The 24,520-nt window shown below is 42.0% G+C and overlaps 1 protein-coding gene across 2 annotated transcripts in view; it reads right to left on the reverse strand.

Moving 5' to 3' along the window:
* Positions 1-24,520, reverse strand: part of LOC113130179 (dihydropyridine-sensitive L-type skeletal muscle calcium channel subunit alpha-1-like) — an 87,008-nt gene that overhangs the window by 36,880 nt on the left and 25,608 nt on the right. For both annotated transcript variants that reach the window (XR_003295669.1, XM_026306554.1), the window contains exons 9-14: positions 23,994-24,075; positions 23,271-23,431; positions 22,681-22,906; positions 21,665-21,872; positions 21,025-21,145; positions 20,788-20,902 (exon numbers count right to left, since the gene is read on the reverse strand). Coding sequence is in view for 1 of the 2 variants with exons in the window: in XM_026306554.1 (XP_026162339.1) it covers positions 20,788-20,902; positions 21,025-21,145; positions 21,665-21,872; positions 22,681-22,906; positions 23,271-23,431; positions 23,994-24,075 (913 nt within the window). In the remaining variant the exon portion in view is untranslated. The remainder of the gene's footprint in view (positions 1-20,787; positions 20,903-21,024; positions 21,146-21,664; positions 21,873-22,680; positions 22,907-23,270; positions 23,432-23,993; positions 24,076-24,520) is intronic.

Consider the following 24,520-nt stretch of genomic DNA (forward strand, 5'->3'; position numbering starts at 1 on the left):
TATTTCATTGTAGCTTAAGGTATAAGGCATTATTACAGTTATAGTTATGAAGCATTTGGCCTGTGCAAAACAGCAGCAAGCTTAAGACATGAATATGTTTACCAGTAATTGCAAGGTCTCTCACAATGCAAGACGTGAACTAGACATAACATCAGATAGGATGTCCCCGTTGCTTTTGTTGTTGTATTCTGTCTTACAGGGCAGGTTGACCTCTGCCTGGTGGCATAGCAACAGTGATATCTCAGGACATCCCATCGTTCTCAACCTATGGGAGAGGAACACGCCAATTTCCTAAAGATTGCACATTTCACTCTGTAATATTATCACTGGGTCAGGGAAAGATAGTCAGTCAGACTTCATGAACTGACAGAGAACACTGTTGGTGTTAGGGACAGTCTGACCCAGAGCTCTGCAACTGCTTTATTCAGTGTGTTTTAATAATTGGCTAATTTGAGACCACATTCATTTCCTCCGTTTTATCAATCAAACGAACACGCGGAACTGAGGGAGGACATTTCCAGTTCCAACAATTTGGTGACCCCGACGTGATTGATGACGGAGGACTGGTCGGTAAAACAGACGGACGATTGCTTTTGACACCGGACCCGGGTCGTTCTTAAAGGTAAGCAGACGCCTGTTTTCTTTCAAAAGTCTGCTATTGAACAATCTAAATTGAACGGTGTCGAAAGCAAATCACACGTCTGTCTAAATTTTAAAACACTGAATATAAATATATACTAATATATATACTAATATAATAAAATAGTAAAAACCTGCGTGAATAAGTAAGTAAAGAGATGAATAAAAGAGATTAAAAGTAAAAGTAGAAGTATACAAGAGTAAAAGTGAATTGTAAGAAGAAGAGTGATGTGAAAAAAAAGAGAGAAAAGAAAAAAGAAATTAAATTATAGAGAGGTTGAATTAATAATTCGAGTATAGTGTAGTATCCTCGGCGTGGTGGCCGCTTAATCCGATGGGAGAAGGAAACCACTGGGTTAAAGTCCCTGGCGGGGATGGGATCCGCCTAAATTCTTAACGCCCTCCGGCGTGGCTGCCATCGACTCCGACGGGAGGAGAAAACCGCTGGGTTAGAGTCCCTGGTGGGATAGGGTCCACCTGAATTTTTAACTAGGACAGTAAGGTTGGAGTCCATTCCTGTAGACGTACAGGATAAAGTCCCGAGGAGGGGTGCCTCTGGGGAGTGTTGGTTCGCCCCTAAAGACCCTAATTGAACACGCTAAAAGCATAGTATTTACGACTCCATAAGAGCTGGTAAGTGGTGAGGTAAAGTAAAGATATAAGAGAATATAAAAATAAAAGCAGGTTTAGTTACCGGTAAGTGTGAATACTTTTTATTGTTTCAATTTTTTGGTCTATATATATATTTTTGTACAGTTGGTTAAAGTGTGCGGTGTCAGTGTCCTGCAATCGGTGTGGAAACCTGACGATGATAACACAAGCCCTCTGTCTTTTGAAGCAGCACGGAGAAGTGGGTGAAGCAAATTGAAGAATGTATGTGTGTGTGTTTTCTAACAGAGTGAAGGGACAGAAGGAAAAGTGAGGAAAGCAGCAGAGAAGAAAGGGGGGGAGTAGATGTTGGCTTTGGCCCAACGTCAACTGAGAGAAAGCAGATAAAGTGTAACAAAGAGGGGACAGAGCTAAAGGAGTAGGGACAGAGTGTGACTGAGTGATTCATTGTGCTCACTAGAGGAGGTGCCTCTGACAGGAGGGAGAGAGGCAACGCCACCCACTGTAAGTGCTTTGTTTTAGACTGTAAACAGCAGAACACTGGAGAAGCATGACACTAAACTGAACTGGGTAGAAGCCTTGCCTGCCGACCTCATGTCTATGTCCACCTTACCAGGGTCAAAGACCCACCTGAGTCCACATGAGTTGCTGACTGGTTGTCCAATGCTTGCTCCTCCCAGGGAACGTCAGGGGCTTCCTGGGTGGGATGTGTGGTGAATTGGTAGTGATGAATATATGAAAGCACTAATTAGTGTCTTAAAAAGTCTGTCCAGGTCAAGTGAGCTGAAGGGGACCAGCCGGCAACTCCTGAATTGACTCCAGCTGTAAAGGTAGGGGACTGGGTACGAGTGAAGGTCCACAAGGGAAAGTGGGCTGAACCCAGGTGGACTGGACCTTTTGAAGTGGTGGAGGCTACTTCCCACTGGGTTCAGGTCAAAAGGTAAAGCTGGAGCAAATTGGCACCGCCTGACACATTGTGTACCTGCCCCTCCGCCCTCACGGACTTTACGTGAGGTTAGAATTGATCTGGCTAATATTGGGAAGGGCTTCAAAGAAGACAGGCCAAATTGACTCCTGTATTGAACTCAGTAAATTCAGTCCGTCCCAGAACCATGGTCACTAGACCTAGAGCATGACGTTCAGGCACCCAGGACTTTGCCGGGCCAAAAAGAGGGGTCGATATGGAGCCTGTTAAAATAATAAGTGTAGCCTATAATAATAATTATAATAAATAAATGAATAGTGGTGAGTAAAAACAAATAGTAACTGAATATGAGGTAATAAAATGCTAAATAAAATTAGAAGAACTAATCATTAGTGACGCAAAATTGATGCATCAAAAGGATTCAAATAAAAAAAAGGAAAATTAGAAAAATGGAAAAATAAATATGGCTTTTCGGGGAAGTTAAACTGTGAAGGTTGTAGGAAGTGAGTGAAGGACATAGAAAGTAAGACTAAGGGAAATTAGAAGGATCAGAGAAAAGAAGGGCTGTTTGCAGCACAAGAATGGTTAAAGTTTAAGGTGGTTAAAGAAAGTTAGAGTGGACAGAGAGGGAGAGAGAGAAAGGAAGGAGAAGAGAGACAGAAGCAAATAGAAAAACAGGTAAAAGCCTTTTCACCAACATTGTATTTAGGGCCAACTGCTGAATTTACAGATGAACAGACAATGTCATGCTGTAGACCACCTCCTCATCCTAATAATGTACCACCGGCTCAGCTTCCTCCGTACGCCCAGGGAGAAGAGGGTGCTGTCGGTGGAGCAATATTTCCTCCCACAGCTCCTTCTGATCCTGTGCCTCGGCCTCAACCTCCTTATGCTGAAGATAGTGAGGGAGTGCTGGCTTATTTTAACAGACTGAAAGATGTTTAACACTCACAGTGGAATATCAGTACCTGAAGGTGCTGCACAGAATGGGGATGGGCCTTATGCACAGCAGTTAAAAAACGCCTTCTTAAATGGCCTCAAACCTGAAATTTCAGGATTTATTCAAAAGCACCAAATTGGATGGCAAACTTGTGCCCTGACAGATATAAAAAATTATGCTGTGCATATGGCCACTGTTCTCTAACAAAGAGCAAAAGCACAAAAGAAAGTTAGAAAAACAGCTGACGTGTTTTTCACTGACTCACTGGTTTCTGAGTGTTATTTTCAGGGGGACAAGCTATGGCTTGATGGCCGGGGCAGGGGGCGGGGACGAGGTCGTGGCCGGAGACCTGGCAGACAGCAGATAGGTAATCATGACTACTGCTACTACTGTGGAAAAGCAGGACACTGGGCCAAGAGCTGCCCACAGAGAAAGACACACCCTGAGCACCAGGAGGGAGGAGCAGGCTACTCTGCATGACTAGACAGCAAAAAAGGTCAGATGCAAAACACACACACTGAACAGAATACAGTGGGTACGGAAAGTATTCAGACCGCTTTAAATTTTTCACTCTGTGTCATTGCAGCCATTTGCCAAAATCAAAAAAGTTCATTTTATTTCTCATTAATGTACACTCAGCACCTCATCTTGACAGAAAAAAACAGAAATGTAGAAATTTTTGCAAATTTATTAAAAAAGAAAAACTGAAATATCACATGGTCATAAGTATTCAGACCCTGTGCTCAGTATTGAGTAGAAGCACCCTTTTGAGCTAGTACAGCCACGAGTCTTCTTGGGAATGATGCAACAAGTTTTTCACACCTGGATTTGGGGATCCTCTGCCATTCTTCCTTGCAGATCCTCTACAGTTCTGTCAGGTTGGATGGTGAACATTGGTGGACAGCCATTTTCAGGTCTCTCCAGAGATGCTCAATTGGGTTTAGGTCAGGGCTCTGGCTGGGCCAGTCAAGAACGGTCACAGAGTTGTTCTGAAGCCCCTCCTTTGTTATTTTAGCTGTGTGCTTAGGGTCATTGTCCTGTTGAAAGGTGAACCTCCGGCCCAGTCTGAGGTCCTGAGAACTCTGGAAGAGGTTTTCTTCCAGGATATCTCTGTACTTGGCCGCATTCATCTTTCCTTCAATTGCAACCAGTCGTCCTGTCCCTGCAGCTGAAAAACACCCCAACAACATGATGCTCCCACCACCATGTTTCACTTTAGGGATTGTATTGTGCAGGTGATGAGCAGTGCCTGGTTTTCTCCACACATACCGCTTAGAATTAACGCCAAAAAGTTCAATCTTGGTCTCATCAGACCAGAGAATCTTATTTCTCATAGTCTGGGAGTCCTTCATGTGTTTTTTGGCAAACTCTATGCAGGCTTTCATGTGTCTTGCACTGAGGAGAGGCTTCCGTCAGGCCACTCTGCCATAAAGCCCGGACTGGTGGAGGGCTGCAGTGATAGTTGACTTTGTGGAACTTTTTCCCATCTCCCTACTGCATCTCTGGAGCTCAGCCACAGTGATCTTTGGGTTCTTCTTTACCTCTCACACCAAGGCTCTTCTCCCACGATTGCTCAGTTTGGCTGGACGGCCAGGTCTAGGAAGAGTTCTGGTCGTCCCAAACTTTTTCCATTTGAGGATTATGGAGGCCACTGTGCTCTTAGGAACCTTGAGTGCTGCAGAAATTCTTTTGTAACCTGTGCCTGTGCCATGCCACAATTCTGTCTCTGAGCTCCTTGGGCAGTTCCTTCGACCTCATGATTCTCATTTGCTCTGACATGCACTGTGAGCTGTAAGGTCTTATATAGACAGGTGTGTGCCTTTCCTAATCAAGTCCAATCAGTTTAATTAAACACAGCTGGACTCCAATGAAGGAGCAGAACCATCTCAAGGAGGATCAGAAGAAATGGACAGCATGTGAGTTAAATATGAGTGTCACTGCAAAGGGTCTGAATACTTCAATTCAATTCAATTCAATTCAATTTTATTTGTATAGCGCCAAATCACAATACAAATCATCTCAAGGCACTTGAGCACTTGAGCACTTAACGGAAGAAAAAAACCTCCAGCAGAACCGGGCTCAGTTTGGGCGGCCATCTGCCTCGACCGGTTGGGGTGAGTGGATAGAGCAGAGAGAAAAGAACAGCAACAATAAACAACAAATAGACACTGCAAGTTGGTGGGGCCAGTAACTGCACATCAGCGATAAACAGCTCCAGGACCAGGGACACCTGCAGAAGGTACAGAGAGAGAGAGAGAGAGAGAGAGGGAGGGAGAGAGCACAAACTAGGGGAGAGAGAGAGCACAAGGTTAGTAACATTCAATGGTGGAATATATATGAGGTGGGAGAGAAGGGGAGGGGGGTTAGGGTAGGGGAGCTCAGTGCACCGATGGTCCTCGGGCAGTCTAGGCCTATAGCAGCATAACTAACTAAGGGATGGTTCAGGGTTGCCTGAAGCCAGCCCTAACTATATGCTTTGTCAAAGAGGAAGGTTTTAAGTCTAGCCTTAAAAGTACAGAGAGTGTCTGCCTCCTGAACCCAGGCTGAGAGCTGGTTCCACAGGAGAGGAGCTTGATAGCTAAAGGCTCTGCCTCCCATTCTGCTTTTGAGAACTCTGGGAACCACAAGTAGGCCTGCACTCTGAGAGCGAAGTGGTCTATTGGGATAATATGGTACTATGAGGTCTTTAAGGTATGAAGGAGCTTGATTATGAAGGGGTTTGTATGTGAGAAGAAGGATTTTAAATTCTATTCTATATTTTACAGGGAGCCAATGAAGAGAAGCCAATATAGGAGAAATATGATCTCTCTTGCTAGTTCCTGTCAGGACTCTGGCTGCGGCATTCTGGATTAATTGGAGGCTTTTTATTAAGATATTAGGACATCCAGATAGTAATGAGTTACAGTAATCTAGCCTTGAGGAAACAAATGCATGGACTAGTTTTTCTGCATCATTTTGAGACAGGATGTTCCTAATTTTGGAAATGTTGCGCAGGTGAAAGAATGCAGTTCTAGAAATTTGTTTTATGTGTGAGTTAAAGGACATGTCCTGGTCAAAAATAACTCCAAGGTTTTTTACAGTAGTGCTGGAGGCCAGGGCTATGCCATCTAGAGTAGCTATAATTTTAGAAAAGTTATTTCTGAGATTTTTAGGCCCAAATATAATGACTTCTGTTTTCTCCGAGTTTAAAAGTAAAAAGTTACTGGTCATCCAAGCCTTTATGTCAGTTAGACAGGCTTGAAGTCTGGTTAACTGGTTTGTGTTAACAGGTTTAATAGATAGATATAACTGAGTGTCATCCGCATAGCAGTGGTAATTAATAGAGTGCTTCCTAATGATATATCCTAAAGGAAGCATGGACAGGGTGAACAGAATCGGTCCTAGCACAGAACCTTGTGGAACTCCATAACTAACTTTTGTTCGTGTGGAAGGTTCATCATGGACATGAACAAACTGGAATCTGTCCGATAAATAGGATTGGAACCACTTTAACGCTGTTCCTCTGATACCAATCACATGCTCCAGTCTCTGTAATAAGATGTTGTGGTCAATGGTGTCGAATGCTGCACTAAGGTCTAGGAGGACAAGTATCGAAACAAGTCCATTATCTGAGGCTAAGAGAAGATCGTTGGTAACTTTCAACAGTGCTGTTTCTGTACTATGATGTGCTCTAAATCCTGATTGGAAATCTTCAAATAGTTCATTCCTGTGTAAGTGGTCTGATAGCTGCTTAGCAACAGCTTTTTCTAGGATTTTAGAAATAAATGCCAGGTTGGATATTGGTCTATAATTAGCCAAGACTCCTGGATCAAGACTAGGCTTTTTGGGTAAAGGTTTGATTACTGCAGTCTTAAAGGCCTGTGGTACGTAGCCTGATACTAGAGATAAATTTACCAAGTCCAATAAAGATGAGTTCATTAATGGCAGGGTGCCTTTAAGCAGTCTAGTCGGGATGGGGTCCAAGAGACACGTTGATGATTTCGATGAAGCAACTACTGATGTAAATTCAGAGAGATCTATAGGAGAGAAGCAGTCTAAACATAACTGAGGTCCTACAGATGATTCAAGAGCTACTGTAGTAAAAGATTCATTTATTGCAGGTATAGGAAGCATCTGCTGAATTTTATCTCTAATAGTTGTGATTTTATTTGTAAAGAAACTCATAAATTCATCACTGCTGAGAGCTAAGGGAACACTGGGCTCAACGGAGCTGTGACTTTTTGTCAGCCTGGCTACAGTGCTGAAAAGAAACCTGGGATTGTTCTTATTTTCCTCTATTAGTGATAAATAGTATGCAGTTCTGGCTTTACGGAGAGCTTTTTTATATGTTAGTAGACTGTTTTTCCAGGCTAGAAAAATTTCCTCTAAGTTTGTGGAACGCCACTTCCTTTCCAGCCTTCGTGATGCCTGCTTTAAGGTACGAACATGTAAATTATACCATGGGGCTAGTCTTCTCTGAATCACTAACTTCTTTTTCAGAGGGGCTACAGAATCAAGCGTTTCACGCAGTGAGGTTACAGCGCTGTCAAAAACATGATCAATTTGGTAGGGAGTAGGATTAAGGCAGCTGCCCTCCACTATGTTTATACTTGGCATAGATGCAAATAAAGATGGAATCATTTTCTTAAATTTATTAACAGCGTTGTCGGATAAACATCTGCTGTAGTAGAATTTTCTTCCAAACGCTGCATGATCCATCATTTTAAATTCGAAAGTTATTAAAGAATGATCTGACAAAACAGGATTTGGGGGAAAAATTATTAGATGTTCAATTTCGATGCCATAGGTCAGAACAAGATCAAGGGTGTGATTAAAACAGTGGGTGGGTTTATTAACGTTTTGAATGAAACCAATTGAATCTAATATAGAATTAAATGCAATGCTGAGGCTGTTATTTTCAACATCTACATGAATGTTAAAATCTCCCACTATAATGACTTTATCTGATCTAAGCACTAAATCAGACAGGAAGTCAGGGAATTCAGTTAAAAACTCTGAGTAAGGAACAGGTGGACGGTACAAAATGACAAGTAGAACTGGTTTTTGTGTTTTCCAGTTTGTATGTGAGAGACTAAGAGTGAGGCTCTCAAATGAGTTATAACTGTTCTGAGGATGAAAGTTTAATAATAAGTTTGACTGGAAGATTGTAGCTACTCCTCCACCTCGACCTGTGCTTCGAGGAACATGATAATTTTTATGACTGAGGGGGGTTGATTCATTCAGACTGACATATTCATCCTGCTGTAACCAGGTTTCAGTAAGATAAAGTAGGTCAATTTGGTGATCAGTTATCAAATCATTTACTAACAGAGATTTAGAAGAAAGGGACCTAATATTTAATAATCCACATTTGACAGTTCTGTTTTTCTGTTCAATAAGAGGAGTGGTCTTAATTTTTATTAAGTTTTTATGAATAACTCCTCTTCTGTTAACTTCTGATTTATTTGATTTATATGTTCGAGGGGCAGACACAGTCTCTATGTGGTTTGAAGGGGGCGGCGGCTCTAAGGAAACTGCAGAGAAGCGTTTTAGACTGAGTCTCTGCATCCCGGTCCCCACCCTGGATTGTCAGGCTTTAGGTCGGCTAAGAAACTCGGCCAAATTCCTAGAGATGAGAGCTGCACCATTCAAAGTGGGATGGATGCCATCTCTCGCTATCAGACCGGGTTTTCCCCAGAAAGTGGCCCAATTGTCTATGAAGCCCACATCGTTTGCTGGACACCACCTAGACAGCCAGCGACGGAACGATGACATGCGGCTAAACATGTCATCGCTGGTCAGATTGGGGAGGGGTCCAGAGAAAACTACGGAGTCCGACATTAATTTAGCCAAGTTACACACCGACTCAACATTAATTTTAGTGACCTCCGATTGGCGTAATCGGGTGTCATTGCTGCCGACGTGAATAACAATTTTCCCATATTTACGATTAGCCTTAGCCAGCAGCTTCAGATTTGACTCGATGTCGCCCGCTCTGGCCCCAGGAATACATTTGACTATGGTCGCTGGTGTCTCTAGCTTCACGTTCCTGACTATGGAATCGCCAATTATCAGAGTCGGTTTCTCAGCGGGTGTGTCGCTGAGCGGGGAAAATCTATTAGAAACATGAACAGGCAGGTGATGAGCCGTGGGCTTCTGCTTAGGAGTATGTTTCCTTCGGACCGTCACCCAGGCTAATTCTCCGGGCTGCTCCGGAGCTGCCTTTGGACCGCTAACAGACCCTGAGCTCGGTGGCTCCAAACCAGCTAACGGGGCTAGGCTAGCTGGCATTTGTTCGAAGGTGCGGAGCCGCGCTTCCAAATCAGTGATCCTCGCCTCCAAGGCTAACAGAACCTTACACTTAATACAGGTATCATTATCGCTAAAGGAGGAAGAGGAATAACTAAACATGTGGCACACCGAGCAGGAGAGAGAGAGAGAGAGAGAGAGAGGGAGAGGCCATGTTAGCAAGCTAACTAGCTAGCTAAGCTAACCGGTAGGCCAACGAGCGCTAAGTCAGGAAATAGCAACAAACACCGGTCAAAACAGAAAGGTACCCGACCAGCACCGGAATGCAGCAGCCAGTGAACCGTTCAAAGTCTAGCCGGTTCCCAGGTGTGCCAAACCACAGCTAGTCTGCCGCCAGTCTGCAGACGAACCACACAACACACACAACACGGCACGCCTCCAAGACAAAAGTGATTCGCTTACCCGGATGTTCAGCTACTTATGACCATGTGATATTTCAGTTTTTCTTTTTTAATAAATTTGCAAAAATTTCTACATTTCTGTTTTTTTCTGTCAAGATGGGATGCTGAGTGTACATTAATGAGAAATAAAATGAACTTTTTTGATTTTGGCAAATGGCTGCAATGACACAAAGAGTGAAAAATTTAAAGGGGTCTGAATACTTTCTGTACCCACTGTAAAGAGATACGAGACACACATCTGACTGAAGCTAACATTTGAGCCTAGAAGGAGTAACTGAACTCATGCTGTATGAAGAAAAACCAAAAGTGACATTGTTGTTGTTGTTGAGTTAAAATAAAATTCCTGTGTGACACAGGAGCTTGTAGGTCAGTTCTTAGTAATCCACCAGACAAACTCAGACTGACCACAAAAGAACACATTTTAGTAAAACATGTAGGAGCAGCATGCAGACTACAACCTGAGGAAAAGAAACTGTTCAGATTGTGGGTGAGCCCACACATTTCACTTGCTAAACCTTCAACATCTGAGTGGAAAAGATTGAGTAGAAGTGTTCACTCTAACAACAGAGGAAGAAGATCAATTAAAGGAAGTTCCCTCATATTTATGGTCTACAGGAGCAGCAAATGTAGGGAAGATCAAAGAAGTAGAACCAGTTAAAATAACACCAAAAGGTACCTTCAGGCCCTTTCAAAGACAATATCCACTAAAACCTGAGGCTGCTGAAGGAATTAAAGCATTTGACTCATTACTAAAAGCAGGCATTATCAGAGATACCTAGAGCTCCACTGGTACCAGACCCACACACCCTGCTGAATGACGTCAAGCCCAGCTCAAAGTGGTTTACTGTCATTGATGTGGCAAATGCATTTTTCTCTATTGAAGTTGACAAACAATGATAATTCTAGTTTGCATTTGAGTTTTCAGGCAAAAGATGGATTTGGACGCGGATTCCACAGGGTTATTGTGAGTCTCCTACCATCTTTTCCCAAGTAATGTCTGCTAACTTAGCTAAGTTTTCCACCTCCTGCAAGAAGTCAAATACGTATTTGTATGTAAATGAAATTTGGATATGCTCTGAAACACAAGAACAATGCAAAACAAACACCATAGCTCTGCTTAAGTTTTTAGCAGAACAGGGACACAAAGTGAGTAAGAGCAAACTAGTTGTAAAAAAAAAAAAAAAGATCAAAGTCACCTAGGTCACAACCTTTCACAGCAAGGGAGAGCTCTAGACTCAGACAGAAAAGAAGCTATACTTAAAGCACCAAAACTACAAACTAAAAGACAGATGATGTTTTTCTTAAGTATGACAAACCTCTGCAGAGCATGGATACCAAACTATTCAGAGCTGTCTAGTCTATTGTTGAAATTGATTTATGACACACCTATGATAACTTATGATAAAATAAAATGACTGAAATTGCAGAAAAAGCCTTTGATGGTCTTAAAAAGACCCTGAGCAGCACCTCTGTTTTAGGACTGCCTAACCGTGAAAAATGTTTTATGCAAACTGTTGATTGTAAAAATGGTCATATGACTTCAGTGCTGACAAAACAGGCCTATTGCTTATTATTCTGCCCAATTGGATCCAATAGCAAGACCAATGCCAGTGTGTGTTCAAGTTGTTATTGCAGCCTCCATTGAATATGGCACCACCTAGTCCAGCAGGACAATATCCCCTCGGCCAAGAGGAGGGGAATCTGTATTGACAAGACCCACAGAGAAGACCTGACATTGGGAGGGCAGACCCAATGATGCAGTCTCTAACCTGTTGTTGCAAAACAAGATTAGCATACATGTCACCAGCTAAACATCTATCCTGCCTGACTACATTGCTGCTACAGCCACATCTCCGAATTGAACGATGTACAATTTTTAATCTTGCTACATTAATGCCTATAGCTGAGGATGATGAGCCATGATTGTGTTGTTGAAACTGAGAATAGAGTGTTGACCAGGGCTGACCAAACTGACACACCTTATAAAGATGCTGAAATGACAATGTTTGTAGATGGATCTTGTAAGAAAAAAAAATTTAGACTGATCTAATTCGACAGGAGATAGTGTTGGAACCCTTAAAGATGTTTTAAAGCTGAACCACTTCCATCTCATTTATCATTGCAGGCAGTGAGACGTATTACCATGACAGAAGCTTGTAAAGTATGAGAAGTAAAAGTAGTTAATATCTACACTGACAGCAATTATGGATTTTCAACTGTACATGTGTTTGCTCAGCAGTGGAAGAACAGAGGAATGATTACATCATCTGGAAAGCCCATTACACACAAAGACTTTATTTTACAACTTCTTGATGCTGTACAGCTGCTTAAGACGGTAGCAATTTGTAAGTGTGCTGCCCACACACCAGGGGCAGACTCTATTTTCACTGAAAACCACAGAGCTGATAAGGCAGCGAAACAGGCAGCCCATAAATTACTGCCTCTGCAAGACACTGTTACAGTTGAACATCTTGATGAGCAGATACTTAAAGACATGCAGAATAGTGCACCTACAAATGAAAAAGACTTATGGATAAGAAAATAGTGTAAATTAAATGACAAATAATGTTTGAAGATGTAAAGATGCAAAGAAGTATTACCAAAAACTTTATTAAGATACGCAGTTGTACTGACGCATGCTAATGTGCATACGTCAGCAGGAGGGATGGTAGATTACTAAACAGTGTTTACAACATGAAGTTTTACAACCTACTGTAAAATTTTTTGTTAACGATGCAGCATTGTGAAATATGCGCAAAAATAACCCACAGGGACAGATTGCGACAAGAAATAGTGGAAAGTTTCCACTACCTGAAGATCATTTTCAACATATGTCCATGGATTTTATTGAACTAAATAACTGTGAGGGAAAGAAATACTGTTTAGTGATCATTGATGCATTAACTAAATGGACTGAAGTGTTTCCAGCAAAGCATCCTGATGCACTAACAGTAGCCAAAGCGCTGACAACTACTATGATTCCCAGATTTGGAATTCCAGAGAAAATCTATTGTGATAATGGTAAACATTTTGTAAACCAGGTAATTAAACATCTTACTGCAGTGTTAGGAATCCAGGTGAAATATCACTGTTCCTATCATCCACAGTCAGCAGGACTAGTGGAAAGAACAAATGGAACAATAAAATTAAAGCTGAAAACAGGGAAAACCTGGATGCAGTGTTTACCAATAGTGATGTTACACATGCACATAACACCAAGCGTCAACGGACTATCGTCATTTGAAATGTTGTACGGTAGACCTTATCATCTTCCTGAGTTAAAACTATTCATTAAGGGGGATGTTCACATGACTGAGACCATTGCTGATTATATGGTAAAAATGTTGAATAATACAAATGTTGTATCTGTGATTAATGCACAACAGGAGGATCCTGAGCTTGAACCAGACTCCAGAGTGACGCCAGGAGACTGGGTCTTTGTAAGAGTCATAAAAAGGAAGCACTGGCATTCCCCACACTGGGAAGGACCTTACCAAGTACTGCAGTCTATACTCATGGTTGTGAGAATTGTTGAAAGACCTTCCTGGATTCATTTAACACACTGCAAAAAAGGTAAAAGTACTTTCTGAGTAATTCTGTCAAACCAGCAGGGACTCACTCTAAACTCCAACAAACCTGTGGTGAAGTCTGGCTACAAAGGGGGGTGGAACCAATAGGGACCACTCGTCTCAAACCAGTGAAGAAACCAACCACACCCAGGGGAATTAGGTGAGTGAGGACTAGAGTGACCTGGGGAGAAGACTGCTCAGAAGTACATTTTGCCATGGAGGGTCCAATATATCAACCCTGGCACCCCTTTAGACTATTCTGTGGGGTGAAACTGACAATAAGCATATTGACTGTCATATCAGTGACCACAGTTATGTTGATTTTGTTTCTCTTTGAGAAGGGTTTGCAACAGCCAGAGAACGCTACTAACTCCACTGAGATAAGACCTGGTATGTTCTCCTCCCATGAGAAGGAACTGCTACAGCCAGGCTTGAACTGCACACTGCAGTTGTTGACTTCCACCTGCCCATCAGACAGTAAACAATGTCTTTGCATTATTTGATGACACCCCATAAAACGCAAGTGGTGGGAACCGCGCTGGACGGGACCGTTCAGAGTGCTGGAGAGGACATCCCACGTAGTGAGACTGCAAGGGAAAGGTGATGTATGGTGTCACTAGAGTATGTGTGCACCAGCAGAGAAAAACTGTTTGCTAAGCCTTCTAGTATGCCACCAGTATTTTATACTGTACTTTTATATTTTATACTTGTATATTTTTGCTATGCTTGTATTGCTTCCTTCTGCTATTACTGTATTAGTGCCTTTGCTAGCCTCAGAGTAGGGCAGTATGGGTCTGCCACACTTGAAATTCACCATAGGGCTTAGTCTAATGACATTGGTGGGAGTGCTGCTATGGAGAAATATGAGCATGACCAGACCACTGAGTGGAGAGGTAAGAGAGGAGTAAAAATCAGCGACTATTGTCTGCTCAAGTATGGAGGTATGGAGTGAACGTAGGTCAAGGGGTCTGTAACTCCTTTTCAATTTGATCTGTGTTCCGTCATTTCCTGTGGCAGGTATCCAGTGGTGGAGGAGGGTTACACCTACACCTACATTTGCCCTCATCCTGGCAGGGTACCTGTGCTATGGGTGGCTTAGGTGTTCCAATAGCACTGATTGGGCATGCTAATAAGGTTCCCATGTTTCCCCTAGGTCCAACACAGTCAATTCCAGCGAAACTGACCCAGAAACGGCGCCGCCACGTTCCCGTCTCGGGGGGACGTAGGGCTAATTTTGATCTCACACAGGGCAGCCCCACCTACATTGATGCAATTAGAGTTCCAAGAGGGCCCCTGATGAATACAAATTGGCAGACCAGGTGGAAACAGGGTACATATAATTTCGGCATTTTTCCCAATCACCCCCAACAAAATGTGGATCGCATCAATTATGTACATTACAACCTGCTGAGGTTGACCAATCTCACTAGTGACGCCCTTGAGGGCCTCTCAGAGCAATGGGGTCCCACTTCCCTAATGATGACACAGAACAGAATGGCGCTGGACATGTTATTGGCTGAAAAAGGGGGTGTGTGTTCTATGTTTGGGAATCTGTGTTGTACTTTCATCCCTAACAACACAGCTCCAGATGGGTCCGTCATCAAAGCTTTGGAGGGCCTACGGACCCTCTCCAGGTAGATGCATGAACATTCAGGTATTGATAACCCTTTGGATGATTGGTTCAGTCACACATTTGGCAAATGAAAGATGGCAATTATCTCTGTTCTCATTTCTCTCGCTGGTATGGTCACTGCTCTGGTATTGTGTGGTGGTTGTTGTATTCCCTGTATTAAGATCTCTTTGTCACAGACTTATCGTGACCACCATTGAGGGCCAGCAGGTGGCTCTCCAAATGCCTCTGCTTACTCCAAAGGGGGAGGCAGTGGAGGTTGCACATTTCACTCTGTAATATTATCACTGGGTCAGGGAAAGATAGTCAGTCAGACTTCATGAACTGACAAAGAACACTGTTGGTGTTAGGGACAGTCTGACCCAGAGCTCTGCAACTGCTTTATTCAGTGTGTTTTAATAAATGGCTAATTTGAGACCACATTCATTTCCTCTGTTTTATCAATCAAACGAACACGCGGAACTGAGGGAGGACATTCCAGTTCCAACAGCTCCCTATAAAGACTTCCCTCTCTCTTTCATGTTTGTGGGAGCATTAACACTAGTGACACTAATACCTGATGTGACCTGTAGTGAATTGTGTGTTTTGCCTGCCTGTCCTCGAGCGGCATTTTGTTCTCGGATAGGGAATTTTGTATTTGTGCCTGAGCCCTGGGAAATCCAGGTTAAATAAATGTTTAAGTGTCCTGCACTTGGGTCGTACGCCTCTCCTTCTCACTCATCTCATCACCATCACTACCAAAACGTGACAGAATTCTCCCGCCCGAAATGGACCCAGTGGACTCAACCAAGCAGGACTGACTGATCTCCAGTCTCCCGGGCACCCTGGACAACATCATCTGGAATGCCGAGGGGTATGAGGAAATATGGGAGTTTTGCGCCGTGCTGGAAAAGAGGTTCATAGATCCACCGGCTTTGTGACTGAGCAGAGGGCAGACCAGATGCTAGCCCTCATTGCTTCGGTCCACTCGGTGTTGGGGAACTGCCAGTTCCTCCAGGTTCCCCTCGAGGCAGCTAAGAGGCTGTTCTACACCTTTACAGTTCCCTGGCTTCACCACCACCGGGTCTCCTGGTTTCCCTGGATCAAGATGCCAATCGCCTCCCTTCCAGCCCTTCACCTGAGTTTCTGGCAGGCCTCTCACCCAAGTTTCCAGCAGGCCTCTCACCTGAGTTTTCTGGCTAGCCCTTTGCCTCAGTCTCCAGCCAGCCTTTCACCTCAGTCGTCAGCCAGCCCCCTACATGATTCTCCGGCTAGCTTGTCGCCTCAGTCTCCGGCCAGCCCTTCCCCTGAGTTTCCAACTAGCCCCTCGCCTCAGTCTCTGGCCAGCCATTCACCTGAGTATCCAGCCAGCCCTTCACCTCAGTCTCCGGGCAGGCCTCTCACCTGACTTTGCGGCTGGCCTCACACCCAGCACCGTCGCCCAGTCTCCGCTCAGCGCTCTCCAGCCAGAGGTCAGCGCTCTCCAGCCTCAGCACAGCGCACTCTGGACAGAGGTCAGTGCCCAGCTGGGGTCCCTCGGCGCTGCCCTGCCGGAGTCCACGGCTAGTCCTTTGCCAGAGTCCAGAGCTAGCCCTTCACCTGAGCTTTGGGCAAGCTCCTCATCGCAGTCTCCAGCCTGTGTCTCGCCTTAGTCTCCAGCTGGTCTCTCCCCTCAGACCTCAGCTCACCCAAGGGACCTTCCCAGAGGTTTTTCCCCCAAACTGCCCTGGATCCCAGCTCGTCTGAGGGGCCGTCCTCCTAAACAGCTCCAGATTCTGGTGCACCTGAGAGGTCGACCTCCGGAACAGTCCCAGACTTTGAGCTGCCTGAGGGGCAATCTTCCCAACCTCTGTGGGCATTATTGGGGGAGACCTCCGGACTTTGGCCTTTTGGTGCCCATCTCCTCACCCCCCCCTCCTCCCACCCTGGATCGGTTAATGGACTTGGGCCGTTTGGAACCCGGCCTTTGAGGGGGGTACTGTTGTGGTTCCCTTTTGGGACTTCCTGCCGGGGACCTTTATTTTGTATTAAATTCCTCTTTTCCCTGCACTGGTCCCCGGCAGCTTTATGTTACTCAACCTTAATTAGTTTCACCTGTTCTTACTCTGCCTTTTGTTTTGCTCCCTCCCACTTGGGTCCTACGCCTCTCCTTCACTCATCTCATCACCATCACCACCAAAACGTGACAGTACTATACATTTATCATCAAAGTAGGTAACAAATGACTGAGTTTCAGTTTAGTGTACTGTAAGTCACACAGAATTTTCTGTGCAGATGTCTGCCTTTCATTCTCATATTTTGAGCTCAGGTTTTTATAAAAGAAAAGAAGCAAGTTATAATTAAACATCCATTCTCACACATTTTATCCTAAAACCTCCCAAATTTACTTTCTGACATAGAATAATAACCATCTTCACAATAAGAGATTGTCAAGAAGTAGGCTGAAGCTTATGCTCATTTCTAAACCCTAACACAAGATTTTTCCATGCATTAAACAGACTATTCATAAGTACGTGAACAAAAAGCAGCATATCAGTAAATAATTTGTAGCCTTTTGGCAAAAAGTCATAGTGTACTGAAAACTTACTCAGCATAGTATTTTTAAGTATCTTCTTAAACCCAGTAAGGAATTTACATATTTTTAATTCATCTTCGAGTTTGTTTCATAAATTCACTCCCCCCTAGTATTCAAATTTGTTTTGATTTAACTTTTTTAAATATACAATTTAAGATTGTAATCACTGAAATAATTTTTTGGAATCTGTTTTGTATGTTCTTAGGTTTTTGCTTGCATTATATAATATCCTATACAATATTTATATAACATCCTGAATTTCCATTCAGGGATGAATAAAGTTTATCTTATCTGATCTGAGCAATTTTAAAATCTACTATATCATCAAATTTCAAGAGAAAAAGGTGGTAAGAGGGTTCTCTATAAGAACATTGACTAATAACACTAAAATACTCTCAGCTCCTTCTGTAAAAAAAAGATTTGATTTTCTAATGCTAATGCTGGACAGGTAGAAAGAGTACATATGTGCATGCTGTTAGGTCATGTAAATGTGTGTCCACCTTTAGGTTTTGGAATCAAGTTAGCAAGCTTGCAACCTTATGGGCACACTCCCTCTTTTACTCTTAATGTGACATATGTTTGTAGCAAAAAATCCAGAGTTAATATCCAACAGATTTTCATCTACATTGTCAATTCCAACCAGTGAAAGTAGGTGAGCTCTTTTTATATGTATTTTCCTTTTAGTCCCTGTTTCCTGTAAGTCGTTTTAAGTATTCTTAACATTTGTTCTTATGAAGGTTTGTCTTTGGATATCAGGAACTGTACGATGATTGATCAGGGTTATTAAGCATTACTGTTTTTGTTTCACCATCTGGTTAGCAATTGTGGGCCTGCGTTAACTTAAAATGTGCCAAAAAAACATAACACTACATTATTGATTCATCACATATTAGGAAGAATTTTCTGAATCTGTTTTAAATAAATGGCTGGACTTTGTCAAAAGCCTTTTTTACGTGGAAACCAAACAAAAAAACTGGAAAGCCTTGCTGAAGTTAGTGCCATTATTAGGAGCAAAAAGAGACTATGAGTCTGCCTACTGGAGGGAGGTGGACCGTCTGGAATCCTGGTGCAGCAACAACAACCTGGAGCTGAACGCCCAGAAGACAGTGGAGATGATCATTGACTTTCGGAAAGTCTCAGTTCCACTGACACCCCTCACCCTGACAGACACCCCAATATCCACTGTGGAATCCTTCCGCTTCCTGGGCACCACCATCACCCAGGATCTCAAGTGGGAGCCGACCATCAGCTCCCTCATCAAGAAGGCCCAGCAGAGGATGTTCTTCCTGCGGCAGCTGAGAACACTCAAGCTGCCAGCCAAGATGATGGTTCAGTTCTACACGGCCATCATCGAATCCATTCACCTCCTCCATCACCGTGTGGTACGCTGGGGCCACTGTCAGGTACAAGCACAGACTGCAGCGCGTTGTGCACTCTGCTGAGAAGGTGATCAGCTGCAACCTCCCATCTATTGATGACCTGTACATCTCCAAAACTCTGCGGCATGCAGGTAGAATCACAGCTGATCCCTCTCACCCTGGACATGGACTCTTTGTGCCACTTCCCTCAGGCAGAAGGTTACGGTCCACTCGGACTAGAACCTCACGCCATAAAAACAGCTTCTTCCCATCTGCCATCAGACTCATTAACTCCATACAACACTGCTCTGCTCTGTCACTTTAGCACAGTCACCGTACCTTGTTCCTGTCATCCACCTGATGACTTTTGCACTGTTTATCCCACTGCACTACTTAGTCATATTGTGTTGCTCTTTCTGTAAATTCACCTTGTAAATAAGAAAAGTATACATACAGTATTTTTTATTTCACTGCACCTTACTTCATTTTATTTTATCTATGCTGCTTATTTAGGACACTTATTATATGTTATATGTAACTCGTCATGTCTATGCTCTATATATGCGCCATCTCACCAAAACAAATTCCTTAAAATGTGAACCCCCTTATTTGGCAATAAACCTGTTTCTGATTTCTGATTTCAGATGGCTCCCCAAACTCAGCCCAGTTCTGCTGGAGGTTTCTTCTGTTAAAGAGAGTTTTTCCTCTCTACTGTCACCAGGTGCTTGCTCATAAGGGATGTGGGTTTCTATGTAAAGTGTATTGAGGTATTTTTTTTAAAATTGTGATTAACCGCTATACAAATAAAATTGCATTTAATTGAACTGCATGCCATAATGTCAATAAAGACATCAGCAATTGGAATGGTTTGTTTTCATCTTAAGCACATTGTGTTTGTTCATTGTTGTGTCTTAGATGAAGGTTTTATGGAAAATGAATACAGAAAACCAGTGAATCCCTGGTGGATACATACTTCTTGCCACTGTAAGTGTGGGAAAAATACACCGCATAATCATGCCTTATGTTGGAACTTGGAGGGTTTGTGGTTAAGATGCATATCATATCAGAATCAGAACCATCTTCATTGCCAAGTATGTTTTCACATACAAGGAATTTGACTCTAGTAATGTGGCTCTAAATGTGTGTCACATTATACACACATGTGAAAAAACAAAAAATAAATATAAGTATAAAAATAAATTAAGTGAATATGAAGAGGAAGAGCTTTTAGGTGTGTATCACCACAATATGATTTGCTTGATTACAGCCAGAGATTTTCCAATAAACCTCATTTGTTCTCAGTAGGGAAGCTGGACTGTAAATGGTGGTGTGTAAACAATGGAGCCATGTAAACAAGGCAATTAATCAGGCATTACTGTCTGGCAGTCTGAGAAATTAATGTGAATCTTTAACTTGTGCCTGAATGTGTAGCCAACTGAATGAAATGGCCTGAGTTGTTTTTCATTTTGCACATAGCCACCACTGCAAAAAACAGGATCCCCAGAATGTTCAAGTTGACTGGCCCTCAGAGGTCTTTGACCTCCCCATTCCCAAAATCTCAGTGATGAATTGGAACACCTACTGTAAGTCAGACCTCATTGCCAGTATCAGTGTTGGACTGTACTGATGCCCTGATGTCTGAACTGAAGCAAATATGTACAGCAGGTTCACCATCATTTGGGAAGTGAAGAGTGGATACTTCATAACATGCTCAACTGTCACATGCAGCTGTAATCTTCAGATACTTGTGACTATGTAGTATAAATTCTTTGCCCACCGCAATAGCCATTTTGTGACATGCTGTCATAAGATTGCAAATCAGTGTAAAAGCTGAAAAATGAAATAGGGTCATCAAAGCTTTTTGGAAGACTTACCTGAGTGCTTTCTTGCGTTTTTTTTCCTCTGCTTTCTCCTTCTGGGCTAAAGTCAGAGACTCAGCCTCTGCCAAGTTATCAACTGCAATGGCTAGGAAGACATTTAGAAGGATGACTGAAAGAAGCAAGTCAAAGAGTATGAGAGTGTTTTGAATTGAGCTGGAATTCAGACTTGGTTAAACACATACACACACACTCACAAATTCACACCACCACACATCCACTATTTAAGGATACAATTTCCACAGACAAATAGGATGATGTAGTAGATGCTGACTAGGATTCCAGGCATTTTGGGTCCTCCATGAGCCATAATGCCATCATACATGACAGCATTCCAGTCCTCACCTGTCAGGATCTTAAACACAAATAATTTACAGCTAAAAGCTACTATTTGTTTTGTAAATCACACTGTTAAAAGTACCCTGTTATTATAATGTATTTATGACCTTATGACAACTTGGTAACAGAGGATTCCCAGGATTATTTATGGTTAATATGGTTTAAATATAATGCTATTTCAAATTATTTAAATTATATTTAACTGAAATCACATTTTTGTCATCAATTTATAATCACTGTTTTAAATCTGAGCAACAGAGACAGTATATGTATGTATATGTAGCAATACATGAAACGTTGAATAATTGAATGAATTGAATGAAAATGAAACAGGGTGTTAAAGCTGATTAATTAACTGAAGGTTTGATGAGCATATTTCCTAATTTTAGTTGTCTTTTTTAATCAAAGAACCAAATTTTTCAATGTTGTTGTTGATCTGTAATACTAATCATTCAACTTGGAGAGTTTTGGATCCATTAATGATGCTCATACAGTACTACAAAAACAATGGATATCAAAACCCCTGATGTTGTACCTGGAACACAGTGATAAGGGCCTGAGGAAAGCTGTCAAAGGTGCTGCGAGGCTTGGCTTGGTCAGGAAAGTTGAACTTTCCTCCAAACACTTGCATACCCAGCAGTGAAAAGATGACTATAAAAAGGAAGAGGAGTAGCAGCAAGCAGGCAATGGAACGGACCGAGTTCAGAAGGGAAGCCACCAGATTACTGAGAGATGTCCAGTATCTACGGCAAACAACATCAGTAATTCAACCAGCTGTATATTTGAACATTTTTTTCTGTTTGCTGAGAAGGCAGTATTTGTTAACCAACTGTGAAATTTCTCTTACTATATATAATGTTTACAATTCTTTAAAATTTAATTAATAATAAATAATAATAAATTAAGAGCTCCTTCTCTGAAATGTTCATGCCTTTTCAAGTAAAAAGAAAGGAAAATCTGGTTTATTGATATATTACTACTATTAGAAATAAGTAACAATTAAACTGACACTATTAGTAGATATTCATGATAATTCTAATCACTTTAACATCACATACATGCACCATATCACCAATTTGATTTTTTGCATCCACAACCACAGGCCACCACAACAGGAAAGAGGGAACCAACAAAGATGACTACACTGAATGGAAATCAAGTTCTGGACATCTTCCTCTACCTTCTCTACCTCAAGCTAAGAAGAGACAGCCAGAGAGATCACATTCCAAAGAGATGATTAATTCATTAAGGGAAAATAAGGAGAAAAGGGAAAAATGTCATTTATACAATTATTGTCAATATTTCTCAACACTACTTGTGCACTGAAATCAGCCACAATCTTCAGTAACTTAAAGTATTTAGGTGCATTTATCTCATTAATTGCAATGCATTATTTGATGCATACCTGAATTTAGTACTTGATTTACTGGTTGTGATGACTAATATTTTTGTAAAGTCTTAAAGAGTTTTACCATAAAAGCATCTTGATGAGCCAGTAGTGGAAAATGAGTAAGTAATGTATTCTATGTACGCATTGTACATAATAATCACCTGGTGACTTTGAGCAGGCGGAGCAGTCGTATGCAGCGCAACACAGAAATGCCCATGACTGACATGACACCCATGTGGACAAGGATGAGCTCCAAAACACCAGTGGATACCACAAAGCAGTCAAAGCGATTGAAGAGAGACATGAAGTAAGAGGGCAAGCCTAGAGCATACATCTTCACGAACATCTCAAGGGCAAACATGGACAGCAGCAGCTTATTGGCATTGTCTGTTGACAGTGGATGTGGAGAAGATGGCAAGAAACAGAGAGATGACAGACAGTTACTACAATTATATCAGTAGTATACAGCATGAGTGTGCTACACAATTAAATTAAATACACAATAATGTTCGGTGATTAATTACATTAACTGTGAGTCAAAAAATATTACACATATCTAAAGCTAAGATCTCTTTACTGTATTTATGTATGTATGTATGTATGTTCTGTATTCCTTATCCTTCCTTCCAAAAGAAACATGTCTAAATATGGGTATGTGTTTCCTTTGTTCTCACATACAGGAAGCAGATCAATGAAAACCTAAAACCAGGATAAGGTGCATGTGGTTATGGAAAGTGTGTGATTCTCTGACCTTGCCAGTTTGTGAGTCTCTGAGACTGCTTGTGGTGTTCTGTTGCAATGGCCAGTGTATTGAAGAAGACAAGCATGATCACCCACCAGTAGAACAGTCTGGACTTCACATACACTCTGCATTTACACCGTAGCCAACGATTCCACTTACGAGCCAGCTTACTGCATAAAAGGGGAAGATGAGTTGAATAAAGAAGTCCTCAACAGGGCCCTAAAACAACAGCATGACCTTTTAATGACCTACATTATTTTTCCATCCCAATGTCCTGTGTTTTTCACACGTACAAAAACATGAATTATGCTAGATTCCTATTCCTTCATTACTTTAAAAAAATGGTATTGATCATTTTTGTCACCTGAAGAAAGAGGACAGTGGCAGGAGGGTTATTATAGGAAAGAGAACTGTGCATGAATTCTGATGCATTGTCGGGCACAGTCTGCCATGTCACATACATATAAAAGGACAAACTATGCCATTTACACTAGAATTATGCTTTTGGGATCCCTTTCTAAAATCACCCATGTTGATATCACTAAATATCTGTTATATATTTTAACAGCTACAGCTTTAATCCAAAGCAGATGGAAGAATTTAGTAACTTTTCTGATTAAATTTATCTAAAGTTTTAATGACACATGGGTCTACATATATGGTTTACACATCTTTTCTTAGTTAAACTATTATTAAATTCCTGAAAAAAATGCATGCACATATTCTACTGACTAGTAATAGAGGATTAGCTGCATTGTGTCCATTTTGCTGACACTTCCAGTCTCTGATCCTCCATTGTCTGTGGGGAGCAGGCCTGATGAAAATACACACATACACAAACACACAAGTACACACACACGCAAGTACACACACACCACACACACACACACACACACACACACATATTCTGTGTTATATGTCCCAAGATGCTCAAAAAACTCAGAGTAGATCAATTAAATAGATTTTTTGATTTTTTATGTAGATATGACGTTCAGGCAAGATGCCTCCTATTTTCTTGGCCTAAGGTTGGAAGTAAAAGTAGTTTAAAAGTATGTTAGGTGAGTGTAAAGGTACAGTAGGTCAGTGCTACAAAATGGTTGCATGAATAATGAACTTCCAGAGGAATAGTCATTTTTGGCATATTTAACTGTGATTCCAAGGGCTCAAGTAGTGAAAGGCCAGTTCTGGTACCATGAATTAATGCATTTTATGCATTATTTTATTTTGTCACCACAGCACTTTATTCCCACTGGAAATCT

Source organism: Mastacembelus armatus, chromosome 5, assembly GCF_900324485.2.
Source record: "Mastacembelus armatus chromosome 5, fMasArm1.2, whole genome shotgun sequence".
NCBI classification, from domain to species: domain Eukaryota; kingdom Metazoa; phylum Chordata; class Actinopteri; order Synbranchiformes; family Mastacembelidae; genus Mastacembelus; species Mastacembelus armatus.